The sequence below is a fragment of the Mobula hypostoma genome, chromosome 6, assembly GCF_963921235.1.
Source record: "Mobula hypostoma chromosome 6, sMobHyp1.1, whole genome shotgun sequence".
In the NCBI taxonomy this organism is placed as follows: Eukaryota; Metazoa; Chordata; class Chondrichthyes; order Myliobatiformes; family Myliobatidae; genus Mobula; species Mobula hypostoma.
Window position 1 is genome coordinate 133,982,641 of NC_086102.1, and position 18,941 is coordinate 134,001,581.

Consider the following 18,941-nt stretch of genomic DNA (forward strand, 5'->3'; position numbering starts at 1 on the left):
GGGAGCTGGGGCTGGGGGGGTGGTGTTGGTGTATAGGGAGCGAAAGAGCAATACAGTGAGAGGAAGAGTTGTGTATTCCTAAGGGAAGTAAATTCCACCCTTGAACGGTTCTGAGAATATCTCAAGCACGTTCGAATATTATGCCCTCGGGTATAAGTTTACCAATAATATTACAGTCTACGTGGTGTGACTGCAGCGGCGCTGGGCTGAGAGAGGGGGTTCAGAGGTGCTTTCAGATTTAACATCCATCCCTATTGTAAACTTAATTGCTATCTTTAATGGAATTTGCTTTTTTCGCCTCCTGATAACTAATTCCCTGGGCATACACGCTGTTCCCCAACTTGGTGAAGTTGACCTATAAATATTCTGGTGCCTTTGGCACCGAAGGGGAAGGAGAGTAAACTTGGGAACATGGTGACTGTCTCTCTTTAAGTTGCAGTAGTGTAATACAGTATAGTGACGTTCTTCGTGGCTGGCTTTTTCTCCGGCTAACTTATTATCTGTAACCGTCTGCCTCCTGAAAGAGTTGGTCCCGCCCACACTCCTGTCGCAGCCAATCAGAAACCCCTGCCACCTCCGCACTCGTAACAACTTTCCAGCCACTCTTATTCCCAATAATCAGCCAAAAAAGTTGGGAAATACTTGGTGAAGTTTCTGACTCTACTAAACTCGGTCTCCATTTTTAGGCGATTCTTTCCAGGGTTGAATTCTGCACGGGGGGGTTAGTCTCTTTTGCTCATTTGATTCAGCTTCTACTTTTCTCCCCGCAACTCCCTCTCCCAGGGCGGTGTGGCATGCCGTCAGACATCATGCAAGAAAGTCCGAGCAGTGCCCCCGTTTCTCCGGCGGACAGTCTAGCGAGCAGCGAGGAGGAGGCGGACAGACAGCAGAAGAGGTACGACATCAAGAGGAGGTACAGCAAAAAATCCAGCGAAGACGGGAGCCCGAACCCTGGTAAAAGAAACAAAAAGTCCAGCCCCAGCTCGCAGTCTTACGAGGAGCTGCAGAATCAGCGGATCCTGGCCAACGTGAGGGAGCGTCAGAGGACCCAGTCTCTCAACGAGGCGTTCTCGTCGCTCAGAAAAATCATCCCCACCCTGCCGTCCGACAAACTCAGCAAAATCCAGACCCTCAAACTGGCCGCCAGGTACATCGACTTCCTCTACCAGGTCTTGCAGAGCGACGAAATGGACCAAAAAATGTCCAGCTGCAGCTATGTGGCCCACGAGAGACTGAGTTACGCGTTCTCGGTGTGGAGGATGGAAGGAGCCTGGTCAATGTCGGCCACCCACTAGCGCCCGAACCGGTATGTGAACCCTTTTTAAAAAATGTTACTCTTGCAATCTGGACTCTGAAAATCTGTATAAAAGGGGAAGGCGGCAGTGGGGCTGGCAGACTAGAGCACACCCGTGCTGTTTATGAAACACTTATGGAAACATACACTCTGTCTCAGGGAGTAAACTCAGTTCCCAGATCTTTCGATTTGGATAGCTAACTCATTCCTTTAGAAGGCAATAACACTAACCAGACCCCCGTCATTTTCTCATTACAGCGTCCTTGCACTTTACAAATTTTAGTCTGGACTGTCTATTGCTAAGAAAATATATTTTCCCGAAGGGAATAATTCAAACGCTAAAAAATGCCGCGCTGACTGATCGGGGTTTATGTTTACAAACGTCATTCATACAAAAAAAAACAGTTAAAATGATGAGATTGACTGAAAGTTAGAGCGGTCGAAATCTTATTTTAGAATATTTATATGCTAATTAATAAATTGGAGTTTAATATTATTTTAGCTGATCGTGAAAGACTACCACGAACCGCAATCCTTTAGGGGTTTGTTTTAAATAAATATTGGGTTTGGGAAGACCGGCGTGCCAGAGATGGACGTGAATCCCAGGATGATAATAATCTCCATCAGGATTGAGAACAGGATAATAACAACGGTTCAACACTGGGACCACTCCACTTTTGTACCGTGCTTCCGATAGCAAACTACATGAAGCCGATTAGTGACTGTTTAGAAATGTGTTCGCATATTTAATCAACTTAATGCTCATAATGCTACTAGCGTCAAATATAAAGAATATGAACAGTGCAGACATGAGATAATTATATAATATTACTTGGAAATAAAACTTGCCAGCACGCCAGGACGTGCATTTTGTTTCAAAGCAGCCGCAGGCCCGGATACACGGTACATACACACCAGTGAATTTAGATTTAAATGAGTAATGAAGTAAACAATGGCTATCCGATCTTATTATTCATTTCTCCCAGCCGCCTTCCCGGGCCACCGCTCGCTCCTTCGCATCAGATCGCCGTGACAAGTTTTGCTTTGTGTTATGTATTTTCTCTCTGTGGTTTGCCCGTTTAGTGCATGGGATTAAAGTCATCTTTCTGGTTCCTGTTTGACAGGCTGCTAAAAGTCGTTGGAATCGACGGAGGGAGCTGGTGTTGAGTGGGATTTCACTTCCCACTGATGGCCAAGCTGAAATATCGGCCACGACTCGACAGATACTCGCTTTGAACTCTCAGAAGCGTCCTTCCAGAATGAGCAATGAACTAAAGTCTCCAACTAAGTGATACCAACAAGCCGTGATATTTAAAGACGTGAAAATGTCGCCGTTTAGTACGGGAAGGGTGTGCTGGCAAACGAATTCAGGACGGACATCGTTCACACTAGACACGCTGGGATCCTTCTGTACATTTTACGCTTTAGAATAAACATAGTCGGTCGCTGAGGTTTATCATGGAGATAATTTAGAGAGAGAAGCGCATACAACGGGACCAAAGCAGATCAAGAAAAGCAAAAGTAACATATCAGCAGCTGTGGTACTGCATGTTCGCCCTGAGTAAACCAGGAATTAGCCATGCTTCACATTATTACCGTTTTTCTATCGCGTGTAAATCTTGCTAGTTTATTTATTAAAGTTTTACCACCTATTGAGTGTACGAGGCAGTTGTATGGTAAAAAAATGTTCTGGAGATTCAGAATTAATCATTTCTGTGGGAAGGGGTTGCATGTTTTAAGCAAAAGTTTAAAAACAATCTTCTCTTGGAATATTAAAAGTAATTTAGCAATACAGTCAATTGTAAACACTCTCATTTCCGGATTTTTAAAAATTCTATTGTGACAAACAACAGAAAGGTAGAATTAGACAAAACTTTAGAAACGATAAAAAAAATTGTTCTCGTTTACTATCCTTACTGTTTTCTTGAAAATTTCAGATGTTGTGTTTGGATATTATACTCGTCAAGAAAGAGCAGATATCCCTAATATGTCACCTGTGTGTGTATAGTATATGTGAGGGTGCTGAGCACATCTGCAGTAATGATAATCAGCAAACAACCCGAGCCTGCGGGAATTCAGTCCTAACTAACGACTAAAGCAGAAAGTAAGGCAGCTAGCTCACCAAATAGAACCTTAGCACCAAGCTCCAGATCGAAGTTAGCCCAATCACTCGCTTGTATCTGGGGCATAGGTGGACCAAGTCAGTATGGAAAGGAAGCCCAGACTATTCAAGCTTTGGAGGCCTGCTGCTTTAAAAAAAAACGATATGTGTTTGCCGATGTCATGAATGTGAACTGAAAGTACCTAAAGATAAAGGAAAACGGGTTTCAAAGTTTGAGGATCTGTCAGTTTCACATAGTCCAGAAGTCGCTAATTCTTTATAAAAGCCTGGATTTTTTTTTGAAGAAGGCAGTTTTAGTAGATATCTCTGCGCCAGGTTTTGGGAAATACATAGGACGAAACAAACTCTGGGAGCTTATTTATATATAAAGTAAAAGTTCAATGAAATATTATGAAAACAAGTTAGCGTCGGGAGACGGGACGGCTGTGAAAATGGACTTTCAGAACACCCCTGACACTGTAGCAAGCGGGAGACAGAGAGAGAAAGATTTAGAAAGAGAGAGAGAGAGAGAGTGGGGGGTGGGGGAGTGAACAGGTTGTCATTTCGGATCCTACAAGCCGCAGGCTCAGTCGATAAAGACGGGAGGACGGATCCTATGAGTGTTGGCCGTTGACAACACAAAAGTCGCCAATTAGTTTGCTGGGGCTGTCAGGAACCATTGCCCGAGTTAACTATTTCATGACAGACGAGTGAGTAGTTAAAATCTAGGGGCCCAGGGATGAGCTTATTGAAAATACATACGTGATCTTTGATGCCTGTTGAGTTTTCTTGTCAGAAGTCCTTCCCATGAACATGCCCATGTACTGCCCATCATCTGCCCCATTTACTCTTTCACACACAATGGCCAGGCTTGGACCCTTGAAACTCCCAGAGTCGTAATATTGCATCCCGTCCATTTTTCTTCACCATGACCTCTCCTAACAAAACACAACCCTTATTTCTGGAATGTTAATACCCAGCTGCTGTCTGCTGAACGTGATGCCCGGCGGGGACACAGCGGTGATTCCGGCAACTTCTTCTCCCCATACACCAGCCCCTTCACCGTTATTCCCCCTGAATACCAATTGAAGCTTGGAGTAATCTTTTTCGGATGTTGTTCATAACATCTAAAGAGGTGACTTTAAAGATCTACGCCACGATTAGCCTCCCTTGCTTCGCACTGTGGATCACGAAGTCACTTCTGCCCTCTTTTCGCGTTTCTGGCCGGCATTCCCAATGCTCTCCTTATACCTTTTTCACCTCCTCCTCCTCAGCATCCAGTGACCATTCTTCCCATGAAACGCTGGTGGAAATGGCCTACTTCTTACCATTGTGGAAGAGATGGCAAAATAAATAAACTATGTGGTAATATGGGAAGTTGATAGAGAGAGAACAGATAGATTTGAAGATTCCAGCCGATAGCAATCCTCACTCCAATTTCACCCGCAAGTGCTCGCATTTCCTACCCAAGAACACGTTTTGATTTGGAAAATAAAGTGTGCAACACGTATCGGTGACAGTGAGCTGGTCTTAGAATGAGTGTGTGTGTGTGTGTGTGTGTGTGTGCGCGCGCGTGCGTGTCTGTGCACGCGCGCGCACGGGGTGGGAGGATAGGGGAAATGTATTTGCAGAAAAAGCTAAGCTGCGTTGGAAGGGGGTGGGGAAGAAGGTCAAAGAAGGGCATTAGGAATGACGGCCGGAAATGCGAAAAGGAGCCCTAAGTGAACCTGTAATCCCCGGTTCCCTCTGCCCGATAGTGCGAAGGAGGGGAGGCTACTCGAGGCATAGATCCGTAAAGTCACCAGTGAAAAACATGAGTTTCCATCGTGTGAAATGAAATTTAAATTCGTTTTTTTTACTTGGGTGGATAGTGATAAGCCTACAGCACCTGTGTGCTCCGACTGCCAAGTAATCTGTTAGAAAAGAATTACAAAACCAAATTATTTGACAAGGTTAAACCCTTAGGGGATCTAATCTACATCTAATTGTGTATAGTTTAATCTGTGAGAGTAGTACAGAGAGATTTGATTGAGTATCTATTTTCAGTTTTAGAGGGGAGATATATTTATCAGTCTTCAAACATTGCAAGGTTTTGCCTAGTATATAACACGCTCTTTATGTTGACTGATGACCAAAACATCCCCAGCCCAGGGCCCGTATCTGCCTCGTTGCTTTGGACCTAGGCTGGACACTACTGGACGAACATACCTGCTTCTCCTCAAATGTGTCCAGACCCACAGGGTCCCTACTCTGAGCTTGTACCACCTGAAGAGGCCCCATCCGTTCATCTCCAGCTCTACCTCTCCAGTCTCCAGTCTCTTCAGCAAATACCTTGGGATTAGTTTGGGTTTAGAGTTGGTGGGTCACCACAGTGATAGCTAAATTCAATACACTATCGTTCGATTTGAAAGAAGGTTCCACTCCCCCGCCCTCACCCACTTCATTCTGTGCAAACGGAATACTGTATGTTTCTCTGGTAGGATTTGGAGCCTCTGTTAATTTCATACCAAGTACCTAGCCTCAGAAACAGTATTCGTGAGGAGACTTGTCGCGGAAAGAGTCTCAACATTTCATGAATACGACCAGGCACTTCTCAATAACTTAAGATTCTGGAATGAAGATTTGGCATCAATTGACTATCAACTCTTTACTCACGGGTCACATCAAGTATCCAAAAAAATCCCATAAAATTTCTACTTCCCCTTTTCTGTATCGTCATAAAATGGCCCCACTACCAAACATGTCTCTTGAGTTTTCTGATGTGAGTCACTTCATGTCTGTAGTCCACTTCAATTCCCGTTTTATGCCTACTTTTGCCACTGTGAGTGAGCCAGAGTGCAAACTGTGGATATAATCGCCGAACTCCGTTCGTCATTACGCAGGTATAAAAGGGAAGCAGGGTGCTTTAAATTCTCAACTTGAAGGCTTCATCACATATTCTTGTAAAAACATTTCGTCGAATAGAAACATACGGCAGCTGCCAAACAAATATAAGCACATTTCTGATCGAGGGATATTTAACTCGTTATGATCTTCGCATTTAAGAGGTGCATGCATCTTCTCCATTCGGCTCAGAGACGGAAGAAACATCCATTCACTTGTTGCAGATTAATTGAGGAAAAATAGAAAAACGTGAGTCCTTTCTAATTGATTCGCTGATCTTTTCTGGATGTTGTCCATAACATCGAAAGAGGAAACTTTAAGCGACGGAATGGACCCGAAGTGCTGCTATACTAAAGCTTTTCCAAACCTTCTTCCCTAAACATCTCAACACAGTTTCGCGTCTACAATCAACTGATACATTTCTGTGCATGATCAGAATGTCTAATTTCCAATAACTCTGTTGCTGACTAGTTAGTCTGTTACACGAACAGTTTCATTTGCACTTTTCCCAAAAAGACAGGGCAAACTAAGACAGGGTCGTAGTATATTGTGGGAATGAGGAAACACTATTTTCGATGGTATTTTTGCGAGAGTGTTCCTGCAGGTTTCTCTTTTTCCTACATTCTGTCTTTTATATCTCTATATCTTTGGACAACTATTTCAGACCATGCTAAGATTTTCTGCAGGGATAAAAAAAAATCAGTACAAGAATGGAAAGTGGGAATTTGGAAGAAATAGAGAGGGACGGGGACGGAAGGGCGGGATGGGGACGGTGGGGGAAGAGAGAGAGAGAGAGAGAAGAGAAAGAGAGAGACAGACAGACAGAGACGGACAGAGAGAGAGACAGAGAGAGAGAGAGACAGACAGACAGGCAGACAGACAGACAGAGGTAGAGAGAGAGGGGGGGGGGGACCATTCCAGGTATAGCGGCGTGTTGGCAAACCCTAATTAGTTATATGTAAAATGAAGAGCGTGTTTAACTTCGAGCTATTATCAGTCCTTCATGGGCCAGGACTTTCCGAGCTTTCCTTTAGCGCTACATTATGTACTTTTAACCCGCGAACCCCCAGATGACCTGACACAAAGGGGATTAAAAAATTACGGCAGTTTTCTGATCAGTGGGTCTTTGATTAGGCAGCTCTGCCAAATAAGAGTTTCAACACCTTGTTATCATTTGAATTCACATTTATTGATATTTTCTAAAGCTTGACAATCTAATAGCCAATAGCCATCTCATCGTTAAAATAAATGTATAATGTGTAATATGCAATACGGATCATTATGCAGGTTGATGTGTGTGCGCTTTGAAAACATATTCTACAGTTCTGAGATTTCAGTATGTTGGCATCCACCGACATTTATCGTATATTCTATTCTAAAGAAGTATCATTAATATCAAATAACCTTCTTTAGGAGAAAATGTAATGACAGAGGCAAATTAGTTGCAATTATTTTAAGACCAATTATGAATTATGCACTCCGATTTCCGCATTTCAACTAGTTAGCGATTCTGTTTTCATTATGCTGATGGCTTTAAACAACTGTGGTTATCCAACTCAAACCCAACTTACGTGCAACAATAACGTTCCAATTAAACTGGCTGCTAGGTTGAACTGTCGATCCGGGAATCCAATCACCACTTCTGCAGTGCTTGATTTACACTGAACTGGTGAATACCTATTCTTTACATAAAGTGAGACGAGAGTGCTCATTCCTCAGGGCAATTTACCGCATCCAAGACCTAAACGTACAGGCGCGGCCGATGTAGCGCACATCTGGTTGTTTTGTAATTGTTTATGTCTGTTCGTATGGTCAAGCAAATCCGAGAAATTAAGAATCTTAAACGCATACGTTCATCTTTAATATGATGGACCATAAAATAATTGCTACAAGGTACCATTGTAAACAAAGGATACATATTACGATTACAAATATTTCAGGTACTGAGATGATTTTACAGTTCTATAGTTCCTCTCTGCAGCTATCTGTGGGCGTTTTGACTGTCGGTTTAAAGATTATTTTTTGTAATCTATCCTTGCCGACTCCCTTACATTTAGAACTAAACCGAGCCGCAACTTTTACCCTGTGCCGGTGCGTGTAAATGAGCTACATAGTGGCAGGTAGTTGAAGCGGCGCCAGATGTATTCCTGCCGAGCTGATACTACAGAGCCGAGCGTCACTGCAAGAGGGAGTTTGATTCCAAATCCACCCGCACAGCTGCAGAGAGCGAGTCTCCGCGACGCGCCGGCATTTTGCTCTTAACACGCACTTCTCTGCGGCACGTCCAGCTGCGTTCCCATGTGAGCCAAATCATTGCCAGATTTATTACATTGCATTGTTCCCCACTCCCCCGCACTCAGTTCCAAAAAAAAACTAGTTCCAAAGTTAATACTCCATTGTCTGTTTAGGGTTAAGTTCTATTTTTGACCACAATCACAGCATGATCACCCTAATGCACGGTGGATACACAAGAGAGGGGCGCGTTCTGCCGGAGCCATTCATTAGAAGGGAACCGCATCAGCGCTAGCGCCTGCTACGACTAATCTAAAATAGATAATGTGTTAGTGTAACCTGCGGTTCGGTAGCTCTCTTATTTCTCTCTTCACAGACCTTTATTCAAACATCTAGCCGATAGTTCAGAGAAGTTCTGAGGGGATGTTGCCCTGCCGGAGATCCGTCGTCTAGTTTATCGGCACTTATGAAGTAACCCTTAGTACTATTACAAAGAAACCACGTCTCCCCGGTCATCTGATCAATGTTCGTCTCCTAATCAAAATAATCGAAACAGATAATCTAGTTACTATCGCATTACTGTTCATGGGATCTTGCTGTGCGCCAATTGGTGACGGCAAATCCTGTAACCCAACAACCCAACAATTACAGTATTTTAATAGTACCTCATCAGAAGGTCTGTAAACGACGGGCACGACGCTATGACGATGAAAATCTTTAACCAATCAGTAGTTCATATTATAGTTGTTGAAGAGAGACGTTACCTTCATCCCCACAAAAGCTCCATACACGAGTATTTTCACACGTAGAGAGAAAAAATAGTTTTAAACATGCCATAGAAGTGCAAATCTGACGAGAAAGAAAATGCTGAAATACCTAGCAAGTTAGGCAGCATCTGTTGTTTCAAATGACAGGCCCGGGAGGGGCAGACACGAGTCTGTCCGTTCGGGAACCGGGGTTGGCTCAATCTTCGAATGGCTTCTCGTCCACAGCCGCTCCAACACGGGTGGCCCTGAGTCGGCATCACCTGATGTGTCCTCGAAGCACCACACGACGTCAACGTGTTGATCCAGGAGGACAGGCAGCATCTAAAGAGGGAGAATTTACATTCCTGTTCTTGCTTCACATCACATCCCTCATGTCCTGCAATATTTTCAGAAAAAGAATTTGAGGATGTATATTGTATAAGTTTCTCTGACATTAAATGTACTGATTGAAAACTTATTAAACATTACTAGAGTTACGAATACAGATGTACATGTTTTCCCGACATCGGCAGAATGAAGGATCAAACCATATGAAAGCAAATTGTATAATTTAATCGCGACTGCAATACGGGTTGTCCGTACGAAGGAAGTAAGACTGTGCCCTACCTTCCCGCGTCGCATTTTCCCTATTCTATGCGAATCCGCAGAGTTTATCAGCAGCAGTTTTCATTAGACTCAATAAAAGACATTTCAACCTCAAGAAAAGTGTGAACCAGTAATTGAAAATCTGGGCTTCTATGTACAATGGTAAGGGTGGTGAATTGGGGTTTCTACTTCATATTTTAATGTTGAATTGCATTTCGACCAAGTACAGTTTTGCAAGTCAAACGGATTTCATTAGCATTGGTTTTCCTTGCAAACCGAACGGCGCAATTTTTGAAAAAAGGATCGATGCAACAGACTGTCTTTTTAATCGGGTAGCGCTGCCGGCAGGTTTTGAAAGACCCCTCGGGAGGTTAAACGTCTGTGAGACGGAACACTAATGAGTTTTGCTCGCTTTACGAGTCGAGTCCGTTGCACCTGTCTACAATATGTGTAAAAGGAAAATTTCCCGGTTAATGAGACTGACTCATAAATGCGCCCCCGCGCCGCTGAAGGGTCGTAGGCTGAACTGATCTCGCGGTTGTTGGCGTTAAGCAACGGGGATCATCCATGACTTCCATTGATCAAATCCATTCGTGTTGGTAAGAAATAGATTTCTCTTCTTTGCATTAATTTGATTTCGGGGCACACACGCCCAACAAAACGGTTAACCGTTTCACTGTGGAGTGTTTCGTTGGCAGCACTAATGGTGACTAGTTTAAAATCAACAAATACTGCATATTCAAATATATATGTACAATGCGCCGCAATTGCAAAGTTAATTAACTCATACCTTTCCTTATAACATTCCTGGCACCACTTATTTTAATACTGTAAAATAAAGCAAATGTTAAAGAAAACATTCAAGGATGGGGAATTTAATCACAGCTATACAATACTGTAGTGGGAATCGTTGACAGGACATGTAATATATTGGCATTGGGAGGTGCGCTGTGCAGATTCTTTTACATGTCAGCAAAACTCCAAGGATTACATTAAGCAGACTTATTTCCTGGGATGATATATTTGATTGGTTTTCTTTTAGTTTAGATAGTTCAATAGATGGTTCAGTAAACCGGAGGCTTTCTTTTGCTAGAAAAGGAGTCTAAATCGATCAGGAGACACTCGACAAATGTCGGGAAAACAACTCTTTAAGACGCGAAAAACAGGATCTTATGTTAATTGAAAGTTTAAATCAGACGTAAATTTATCTTTGCTAGTTGTGGAGCCAAGATCGGTATATTGTGTGGCTGATATGATACCGGCCCCTCTTCCCGATCTTGTGTCCCCTTTAAGAATGTGGCCACTTTATTAGGTACACCGTACACCTGCTGCTTAATGCAAATATCTAAACCCAGCCAGTCATGTGGCAGCAACTCATAAAACACGCAGACATGGTCAAGAGGTTCAGCTTTGTTTAGAAAGGGGAAGAATAGACCATGGAATGATTGTTAGTGACCAGACGGGGCGGTGTGATGATCGCAGAAACCGCTGGTCACCTGGGATTTTCACCAAGAGCAGTCTCTGGAGTTTAGATAGAATGGCGCGAAAAGCAAAAAAAAAATAACTGAGCGGCATTTCTGTGGACGAGAGGTCAGAGGAGAATGGCTAGACTGGCCCGAGATGACGGGAAGGCTATCACCATGTGTTACACCAGTGGTGTGCAGAAGAGCATCTCCGGGCTCACAACGCACCGAACCTTGAAGTGCGTTGTCTACAGCAGCTGAAGACCACGGGCATAACGAAATACACCCAGTGGCCGCTTTATTATTTACCTCCTGTGCCCAATAAAGTATATACGCCCATTACAGGATTTACACCGTTGCACTAGGACTTTCAGGAGTGCCTCACAGTGATTTTGTGAGGTGCAATCACCTTTCTGCACGTAACACACTTGTGATTTTTATTACAGTGATTTCAACTGAACGCATCTGCCCATCAGATTACTGCCAGACATTGGGAATTAACAGCATCCCCTACAGTGCTTAACATTTAGAAAATGCTGAGAACCTCTTCGGGTGACCGACCGGAGTAGTCAGCATTGACAGCAATTACGACCGTGAAACCAACTCCAGCATCTGGTGTTGTTCAACACTCACCTGTTGGATTTGCTGCCGGCGATTCGCTTCTCCCCCTCCAGGTGAGCTAATTTGATGTTTTGATAGTGTTATCTTCAGAAGTCAGTGAACTGAAGCACTTCGGACGAATAACAGCACTTCCCGTATCCCCGGAAACGTCGTAAGTGGAAACGTCGACTGTACTTTTTTCCCATAGATGATGCCTGGCCTGTTGAGTTCCTCCAACATTTTGTGTGTGTGTTTAAGTGGAGGTTTAATACAATCCTATATAGAACATACTGCTATTATATACTATAAATTCTGCTTGTCAACCCCACTGGGTCTGATAGTAAACACTAGAGATTCTGCAGATGCTGGAAGTAAGCATCCCTGATAATGATTAGTTTAGTTTATTATTGTTGTCGCATGTACCTTGCATACCGTTCATACAGATCAATTCATTGCAGTAGTACAAGGGAGAACGAAAACAGAGGGCAGAATAAAGTGTTACAGTTACAGAGAAATTGCAGTGCGTGTAGACAGAAGACACAAGGTCATACTGAGGGAGATTGAAAGGTCAAACGTGTATCTTATGGTACTGGGGAACTGCTCAAAACTCATCGCAGCAGAGTAGAAGCTATTCTTGAGCCTTGTGGTAAGTACTTTCAGGCTTTTTTACTTTCTGCCTGATGGGACGGGGCAGAAGAGGGAGTGTCCAGGTTGGGTGATGTTATTGATTATGCCGGCTACTTTATGGAGACAGCATTAAGTGTGCATTGAGTCAATGGATGGGAAGCTGGTTTCCCTGATGTGCTGAGCTGTTTCCACAGCTCTGCATTTTCTTGTGGTCAAGGGTGGAGCACTTACCATGCCAAGCGTGATGCATCCGGATAGAATGTGTTCTATGGTGCACTGATAAAAACCGATGAGAGTCAAAGGGGACATGTCAGTCTCCCGAAGCTTTAGTACCGTCAACGTGATTGGATCAGGGCAGGTTATTGAAAATCACTTCTAGGAAGTTCCCAAATCCTTCGACCTCAGTAAACAACAGTCTGTGAACCACCCAACTTCCTGACTGGTTCTCTAATTTTGCTGACAGTCGGGGAAAGGTCGTCGCCATAGAAACATAGAAACATAGAAAATAGGTGCAGGAGTAGGCCATTCGGCCCTTCGAGCCTGCACCGCCATTTATTATGATCATGGCTGATCATCCAACTCAGAACCCCGCCCCAGCCTTCCCTCCATACCCCCTGACCCCTGTAGCCACAAGGGCCATATCTAACTCCCTCTTAAACATAGCCAATGAACTGGCCTCAACAGTTTCCTGTGACAGAGAATTCCACAGATTCACCACTCTCTGTGTGAAGAAGTTTTTCCTAATCTCGGTCCTAAAAGGCTTCCCCTCTATCCTCAAACTGTGACCCCTCGTTCTGGACTTCCCCAACATCGGGAACAATCTTCCTGCATCTAGCCTGTCCAATCCCTTTAGGATCTTGTATGTTTCAGTCAGATCCCCCCTCAATCTTCTAAATTCCAACGAGTACAAGCCCAGTTCATCCAGTCTTTCTTCATATGAAAGTCGTGCCATCCCAGGAATCAATCTGGTGAACCTCCTTTGTACTCCCTCTATGGCAAAGATGTCTTTCCTCAGGTTAGGGGACCAAAACTGCACACAATACTCCAGGTGTGGTCTCACCAAGGCCTTGTACAACTGCAATAGTACCTCCCTGCTCCTGTACTCGAATCCTCTCGCTATAAATGCCAGCATACCATTCGCCTTTTTCACCGCCTGCTGTACCTGCATGCCCACTTTCAATGACTGGTGTATAATGACACCCAGGTCTCGTTGCACCTCCCCTTTTCCTAATCGGCCACCATTCAGATAATAATCTGTTTTCCTATTTTTGCCACCAAAGTGGATAACTTCACATTTATCCACATTAAATTGCATCTGCCATGAGTTTGCCCACTCACCCAACCTATCCAAGTCACCCTGCATCCTCTTAGCATCCTCCTCACTGCTAACACTGCCGCCCAGCTTCGTGTCATCCGCAAACTTGGAGATGCTGCATTTAATTCCCTCATCCAAGTCATTAATATATATTGTAAACAACTGGGGTCCCAGCACTGAGCCTTGCGGTACCCCACTAGTCATCGCCTGCCATTCTGAAAAGGTCCCGTTTATTCCCACTCTTTGCTTCCTGTCTGCTAACCAATTCTCCACCCACACCAATACCTTACCCCCAATACCGTGTGCTTTAAGTTTGCACACTAATCTCCTGTGTGGGACCTTGTCAAAAGCCTTTTGAAAATCCAAATATACCACATCCACTGGTTCTCCCCTATCCACTCTACTAGTTACATCCTCAAAAAATTCTATGAGATTCGTCAGACATGATTTTCCTTTCACAAATCCATGCTGACTTTGTCCGATCATTTCTCCACTTTCCAAATGTGCTGTTATCACATCCTTGATAACTGACTCCAGCAGTTTCCCCACCACCAACGTTAGACTAACCGGTCTATAATTCCCCGGTTTCTCTCTCCCTCCTTTTTTAAAAATTGGGGTTACATTAGCCACCCTCCAATCCTCAGGAACTAGTCCAGAATCTAACGAGTTTTGAAAAATTATCACTAATGCATCCACTATTTCTTGGGCTACTTCCTTAAGCACTCTAGGATGCAGACCATCTGGCCCTGGGGATTTAGCTGCCTTCAATCCCTTCAATTTACCTAACACCACTTCCCTACTAACATGTATTTCACTCAGTTCCTCCATCTCACTGGACCCTCTGTCCCTTACTATTTCTGGAAGATTATTTATGTCCTCCTTAGTGAAGACAGAACCAAAGTAATTATTCAATTGGTCTGCCATGTCCTTGCTCCCCATAATCAATTCACCTGTTTCTGTCTGCAGGGGACCTACATTTGTCTTTGCCAGTCTTTTCCTTTTTACATATCTATAAAAGCTTTTACAGTCCGTTTTTATGTTCTCTGCCAGTTTTCTCTCATAATCTTTTTTCCCCTTCCTAATTAAGCCCTTTGTCCTCCTCTGCTAGACTCTGAATTTCTCCCAGTCCTCAGGTGAGCCACTTTCTCTGGCTAATTTGTAATTGATACTTCTTCTTTGGAATTGATACTATCCCTAATTTCTCTTGTCAGCCACGGGTGCACTACCTTCCTTGATTTATTTTTTGCCAAACTGGGATGAACAATTGTTGTAGTTCATCCATGCAACCTTTAAATGCTTGCCATTGCATATCCACCGTCAATCCTTTAAGTGTCATTTGCCAGTCTATCTTAGCTAATTCACATCTCATACCTTCAAAGTTACCCCTCTTTAAGTTCAGAACCTTTGTTTCTGAATTAACTATGTCACTCTCCATCTTAATGAAGAATTCCACCATATTATGGTCACTCTTACCCAAGGGGCCTCTCACGACAAGATCGCTAATTAACCCTTCCTCATTGCTCAAAACCCAGTCCAGAATAGCCTGCTCTCTAGTTGGTTCCTCGACATGTTGGTTCAAAAAACCATCCCGCATACATTCCAAGAAATCCTCTTCCTCAGCACCTTTACCAATTTGGTTCACCCAGTCTACATGTAGATTGAAGTCACCCATTATAACTGCTGTTCCTTTATTGCACACATTTCTAATTTCCTGTTTAATACCATCTCCGACCTCACTACTACTGTTAGGTGGCCTGTACACAACTCCCACCAGCGTCTTCTGCCCCTTAGTGTTACGCAGCTCTACCCATATCGATTCCACATCTTCCCGGCTTATGTCCTTCCTTTCTATTGCGTTAATCTCTTCTTTAACCAGCAACGCCACCCCACCTCCCCTTCCTTCATGTCTATCCCTCCTGAATATTGAATATCCCTGAACGTTGAGCTCCCATCCCTGGTCACCCTGGAGCCATGTCTCTGTGATCCCAACTATATCATAATCATTAATAACAATCTGCACTTTCAATTCATCCACCTTATTACGAATGCTCCTTGCATTGACACACAAAGCCTTCAGGCGCTCTTTTACAACTCTCTTAGCCCTTGTACAACTATGTTGAAAAGTGGCCCTTTATAATTCTTGCCCTGGATTTGTCGGCCTGCCACTTTTACTTTTCTCCTTTGTACTTTTTGCTTCTATGCTCACTTTACACCCCTCTGTCTCTCTGCACTGGTTCCCATCCCTCTGTTGTGAACTAACCTCCTCACGCCTAGCCTCTTTAATTTGATTCCCACCCCCCAACCATTCTAGTTTAAAGTCACCTCAGTAGACCCCGCTAATCTCCCCGCCAGGATATTGGTCCCCCTAGGATTCAAGTGTAACCCGTCCTTTTTGTACAGGTCACGCCTGCACCAAAAGAGGTCCCAATGATCCAAAAACTTGAATCCCTGCCCCCCGCTCCAATCCCTCAGCCACGCATTTATCCTCCACCTCATCGCATTCCTACTCTCACTGTCGCGTGGCACAGGCAGTAATCCCGAGATTACTACCTTTGCAGTCCTTTTTTCAACTCCCTTCCTAGCTCCCTATATTCTCCTTTCAGGACCTCATCCCTTTTCCTACCTATGTCATTGGTACCTATATGTACCACGACCTCTGGCTCCTCACCCTCCCACTTCAGGATATCTTGGACACGATCAGAAATATCCCGGACCCTGGCACCAGGGAGGCAAACTACCATCCGGGTCTCTGGACTGCATCCACAGAATCGCCTATCTGACCCCCTTACTATCGAGTCCCCTATCACAACTGCCCTCCTCTTCCTTGCCCTACCCTTCTGAGCTACAGGGCCAGACTCTGTGCCGGAGGCACGGCCACTGTCGCTTCCCCTGGGTAAGCTGTCCCCCCCAACAGTACTCAAACAGGAGTACCTGTTGTTAAGGGGCACAGCCACCGGGGTACTCCCCATCACCTGCCTTTTCCCCTTCCCCCTCCTAACCGTGACCAACTTGTCTGCCTCCCGTGGCCCCGGCGTGACCACCTGCCTTCCACTCCTCTCTATCACCTCCTCGCTCTCCCTGACCAGACGAAGGTCATCGAGCTGCAGCTCCAGTTCCGTAACGCGGTCCCTTAGGAGCTGCATCTCGATGCACTTGGCGCAGATGTAGACGTCCGGGAGGCTTGGAGACTCCAGGGCCTCCCACATCCGACACCAAGAACAGCAAACTGCCCTCACAGTCATAATGCCCCTCTCCTCAAATAGCAACAGAAAATTAATGTCAAACCTTCCTCGCCTCGCCCGCTTCCGCCTAAAGCCCGGTGAGCCAAAGCCCTTAAGTCTTCACTCTGCTCCCGGCTCACTCTGCCGCCCGCAAACTACGCTGCCCGCTCTATGAGGCTTTGTTCCTTTTAAATCTGCCGCGCTGCACTGCCCGACGTCACACGCCTGCGCAGTCCCGCCTCTCAGAAAGCCATGAAACCATGTCACTAGGATTTCTATCACTGTAGTATACTCTGCCTTACCGTTATTGGAGATAAGGTCCACTGCAGTGGTATCATCTGTGAGCTTGTAGAGGGAATTGGAGCAGAGTCTGCTCATGTAGTTTTGAATGTATAGGGGGTAGAGTAGGGGGCTGAGTGGGCACCATGGTTGAATATAATCGTGGCAAAGGTGTTGCTGCCTATCCTTTCTGATTACAATCTGTTGGTCAGGAAGTACTGTTCCCTCTGAATTGTGGCTGCGCAATAACTGAAATGCTCCCATGCGCATAGCATTCATTGCCCTGCACCTGGAATTTTCCTTTGTATAATGTTATTATAAAATGTTGTACAGTTTTCAGGCGTCAATTGTCATGGTCCGGTCCGTGAAGTCCGAATTCCGGTTCACGGTCTGGTCCATCATTTCTTATTCCAGGTTTTCTGGTTTTCCCTTTTTTCTGTTGGGTGCTCTAATTGAGGTAGATAATTCACATTTTGGGCTGGCTACATATATAGCTCCTTGTTATGGCGCAGTCCATGAAATCCACATTCCGGTTTATGGTCCGGTCCGTGTTCCTTATGCCAGGTTTTCTGGTTTTCCCCAGTCCCTGTTGAGGCAGCTGATACTCGTTTGGGCTGGCTTCATAAATAGCTTCAGGATTCAGTCTCTGGCTGCTGGATCATTCCTGCCCATATCCCCTGTCTGAATCCCTTCCCTTCCCCCTGCCTTCTGTTGCCTCGCCTGGCCTCATCTGAAGCCTTGCCTCACCTCGCCTAGCCTCGCCCAGCCTCGTCTGAAGCCTTGCCTTGCCTCGCCTCGTCTGAAGCCTTGCCTTGCCTCGCCTAGCCTCGTCTGAAGTCTTGCCTCGTCTCACCTAGACTCGTCTGAAGCCTTGCCTCACCTGGCCTAGCCTTGTCTGAAGCCTTGCCTCGCCTAGCCTCATCTGAAGCCTTGCTTCACCTGTAACCCTCACCTGCACCACTGTCAAGTTCAATCGCTGGAGCAAGATAAGGAACTGTCTATTGTTGTTTTGAACTGTCTCTGTGTCCACGCCTTCACTAGGTAGGTCCAGCCATTTGCCACTACCTAGTGTTGGGAACCGTCTGTATCCATGCCTTTGATAGGTAGGTCCGCCGTTTGCTGCTACTTGGTGTTGGGAACCATCTGTGTCCACACCTTCACTAGGTAGGTCTGGCTGTCTGTCACTCCCTTGTGTTGGGATCTGTCTCATCGTATTCTGCATTCTGTGCAATGAGTCCCAGCTCTACGTCCTGTACCCAAGGAGGGGTCCTGGCTCTGTGTTCCATGTTTCTGTCTCTCCCTCGACCAAGGCTCTGCATTCCTGTCTCTCCCTTGACCAAGGCTTTGCGCTCCTGTCTTTCCCTCGACCAAGTCAACGCTTCGGGGTCTCGTCCAGTCCTAGCCACGATCTAAGAACCTTGTCCTGTCCAAGCCATGGCTTTGTGTTCTCATCTTGTCGAGACACACCCAGCCCAGGAGTACCTTGCCCGGCATGATGCTGGGGTTCCCTCATCCTGTGCTGGGGTTCCTTCGTCCTGTCCAGGAGTTTCACATCCAGTCCTGTTGCCTCTCCT

The 18,941-nt window shown here is 45.1% G+C and overlaps 1 protein-coding gene and 1 long non-coding RNA gene across 2 annotated transcripts in view; both read left to right on the plus strand.

Annotated features, from left to right (window-relative positions):
* Positions 1 to 608: 608 nt before the first annotated feature.
* Positions 609 to 3,087, plus strand: twist2. The gene is made up of 2 exons (XM_063050018.1): positions 609 to 1,306; positions 2,419 to 3,087. Exon 1 carries the CDS (start codon positions 795 to 797, stop codon positions 1,293 to 1,295), a length of 501 nt encoding a protein of 166 aa, XP_062906088.1. The 5' UTR covers positions 609 to 794; the 3' UTR covers positions 1,296 to 1,306; positions 2,419 to 3,087.
* Positions 3,088 to 6,412: 3,325 nt separating this feature from the next.
* Positions 6,413 to 18,941, plus strand: part of LOC134347643 (uncharacterized) — an 80,979-nt gene continuing 68,450 nt past the window's right edge. The window contains exons 1-2 of the long non-coding RNA XR_010018216.1: positions 6,413 to 6,527; positions 11,772 to 11,999. This is a non-coding gene — a long non-coding RNA (uncharacterized LOC134347643). The remainder of the gene's footprint in view (positions 6,528 to 11,771; positions 12,000 to 18,941) is intronic.

What these genes read in the sequence shown, in the direction of transcription:
- twist2 (XM_063050018.1), top strand. Translation starts at nt 795, where the DNA reads ATGCCGTCAGACATCATGCAAGAAAGTCCGAGCAGTGCCCCCGTTTCT.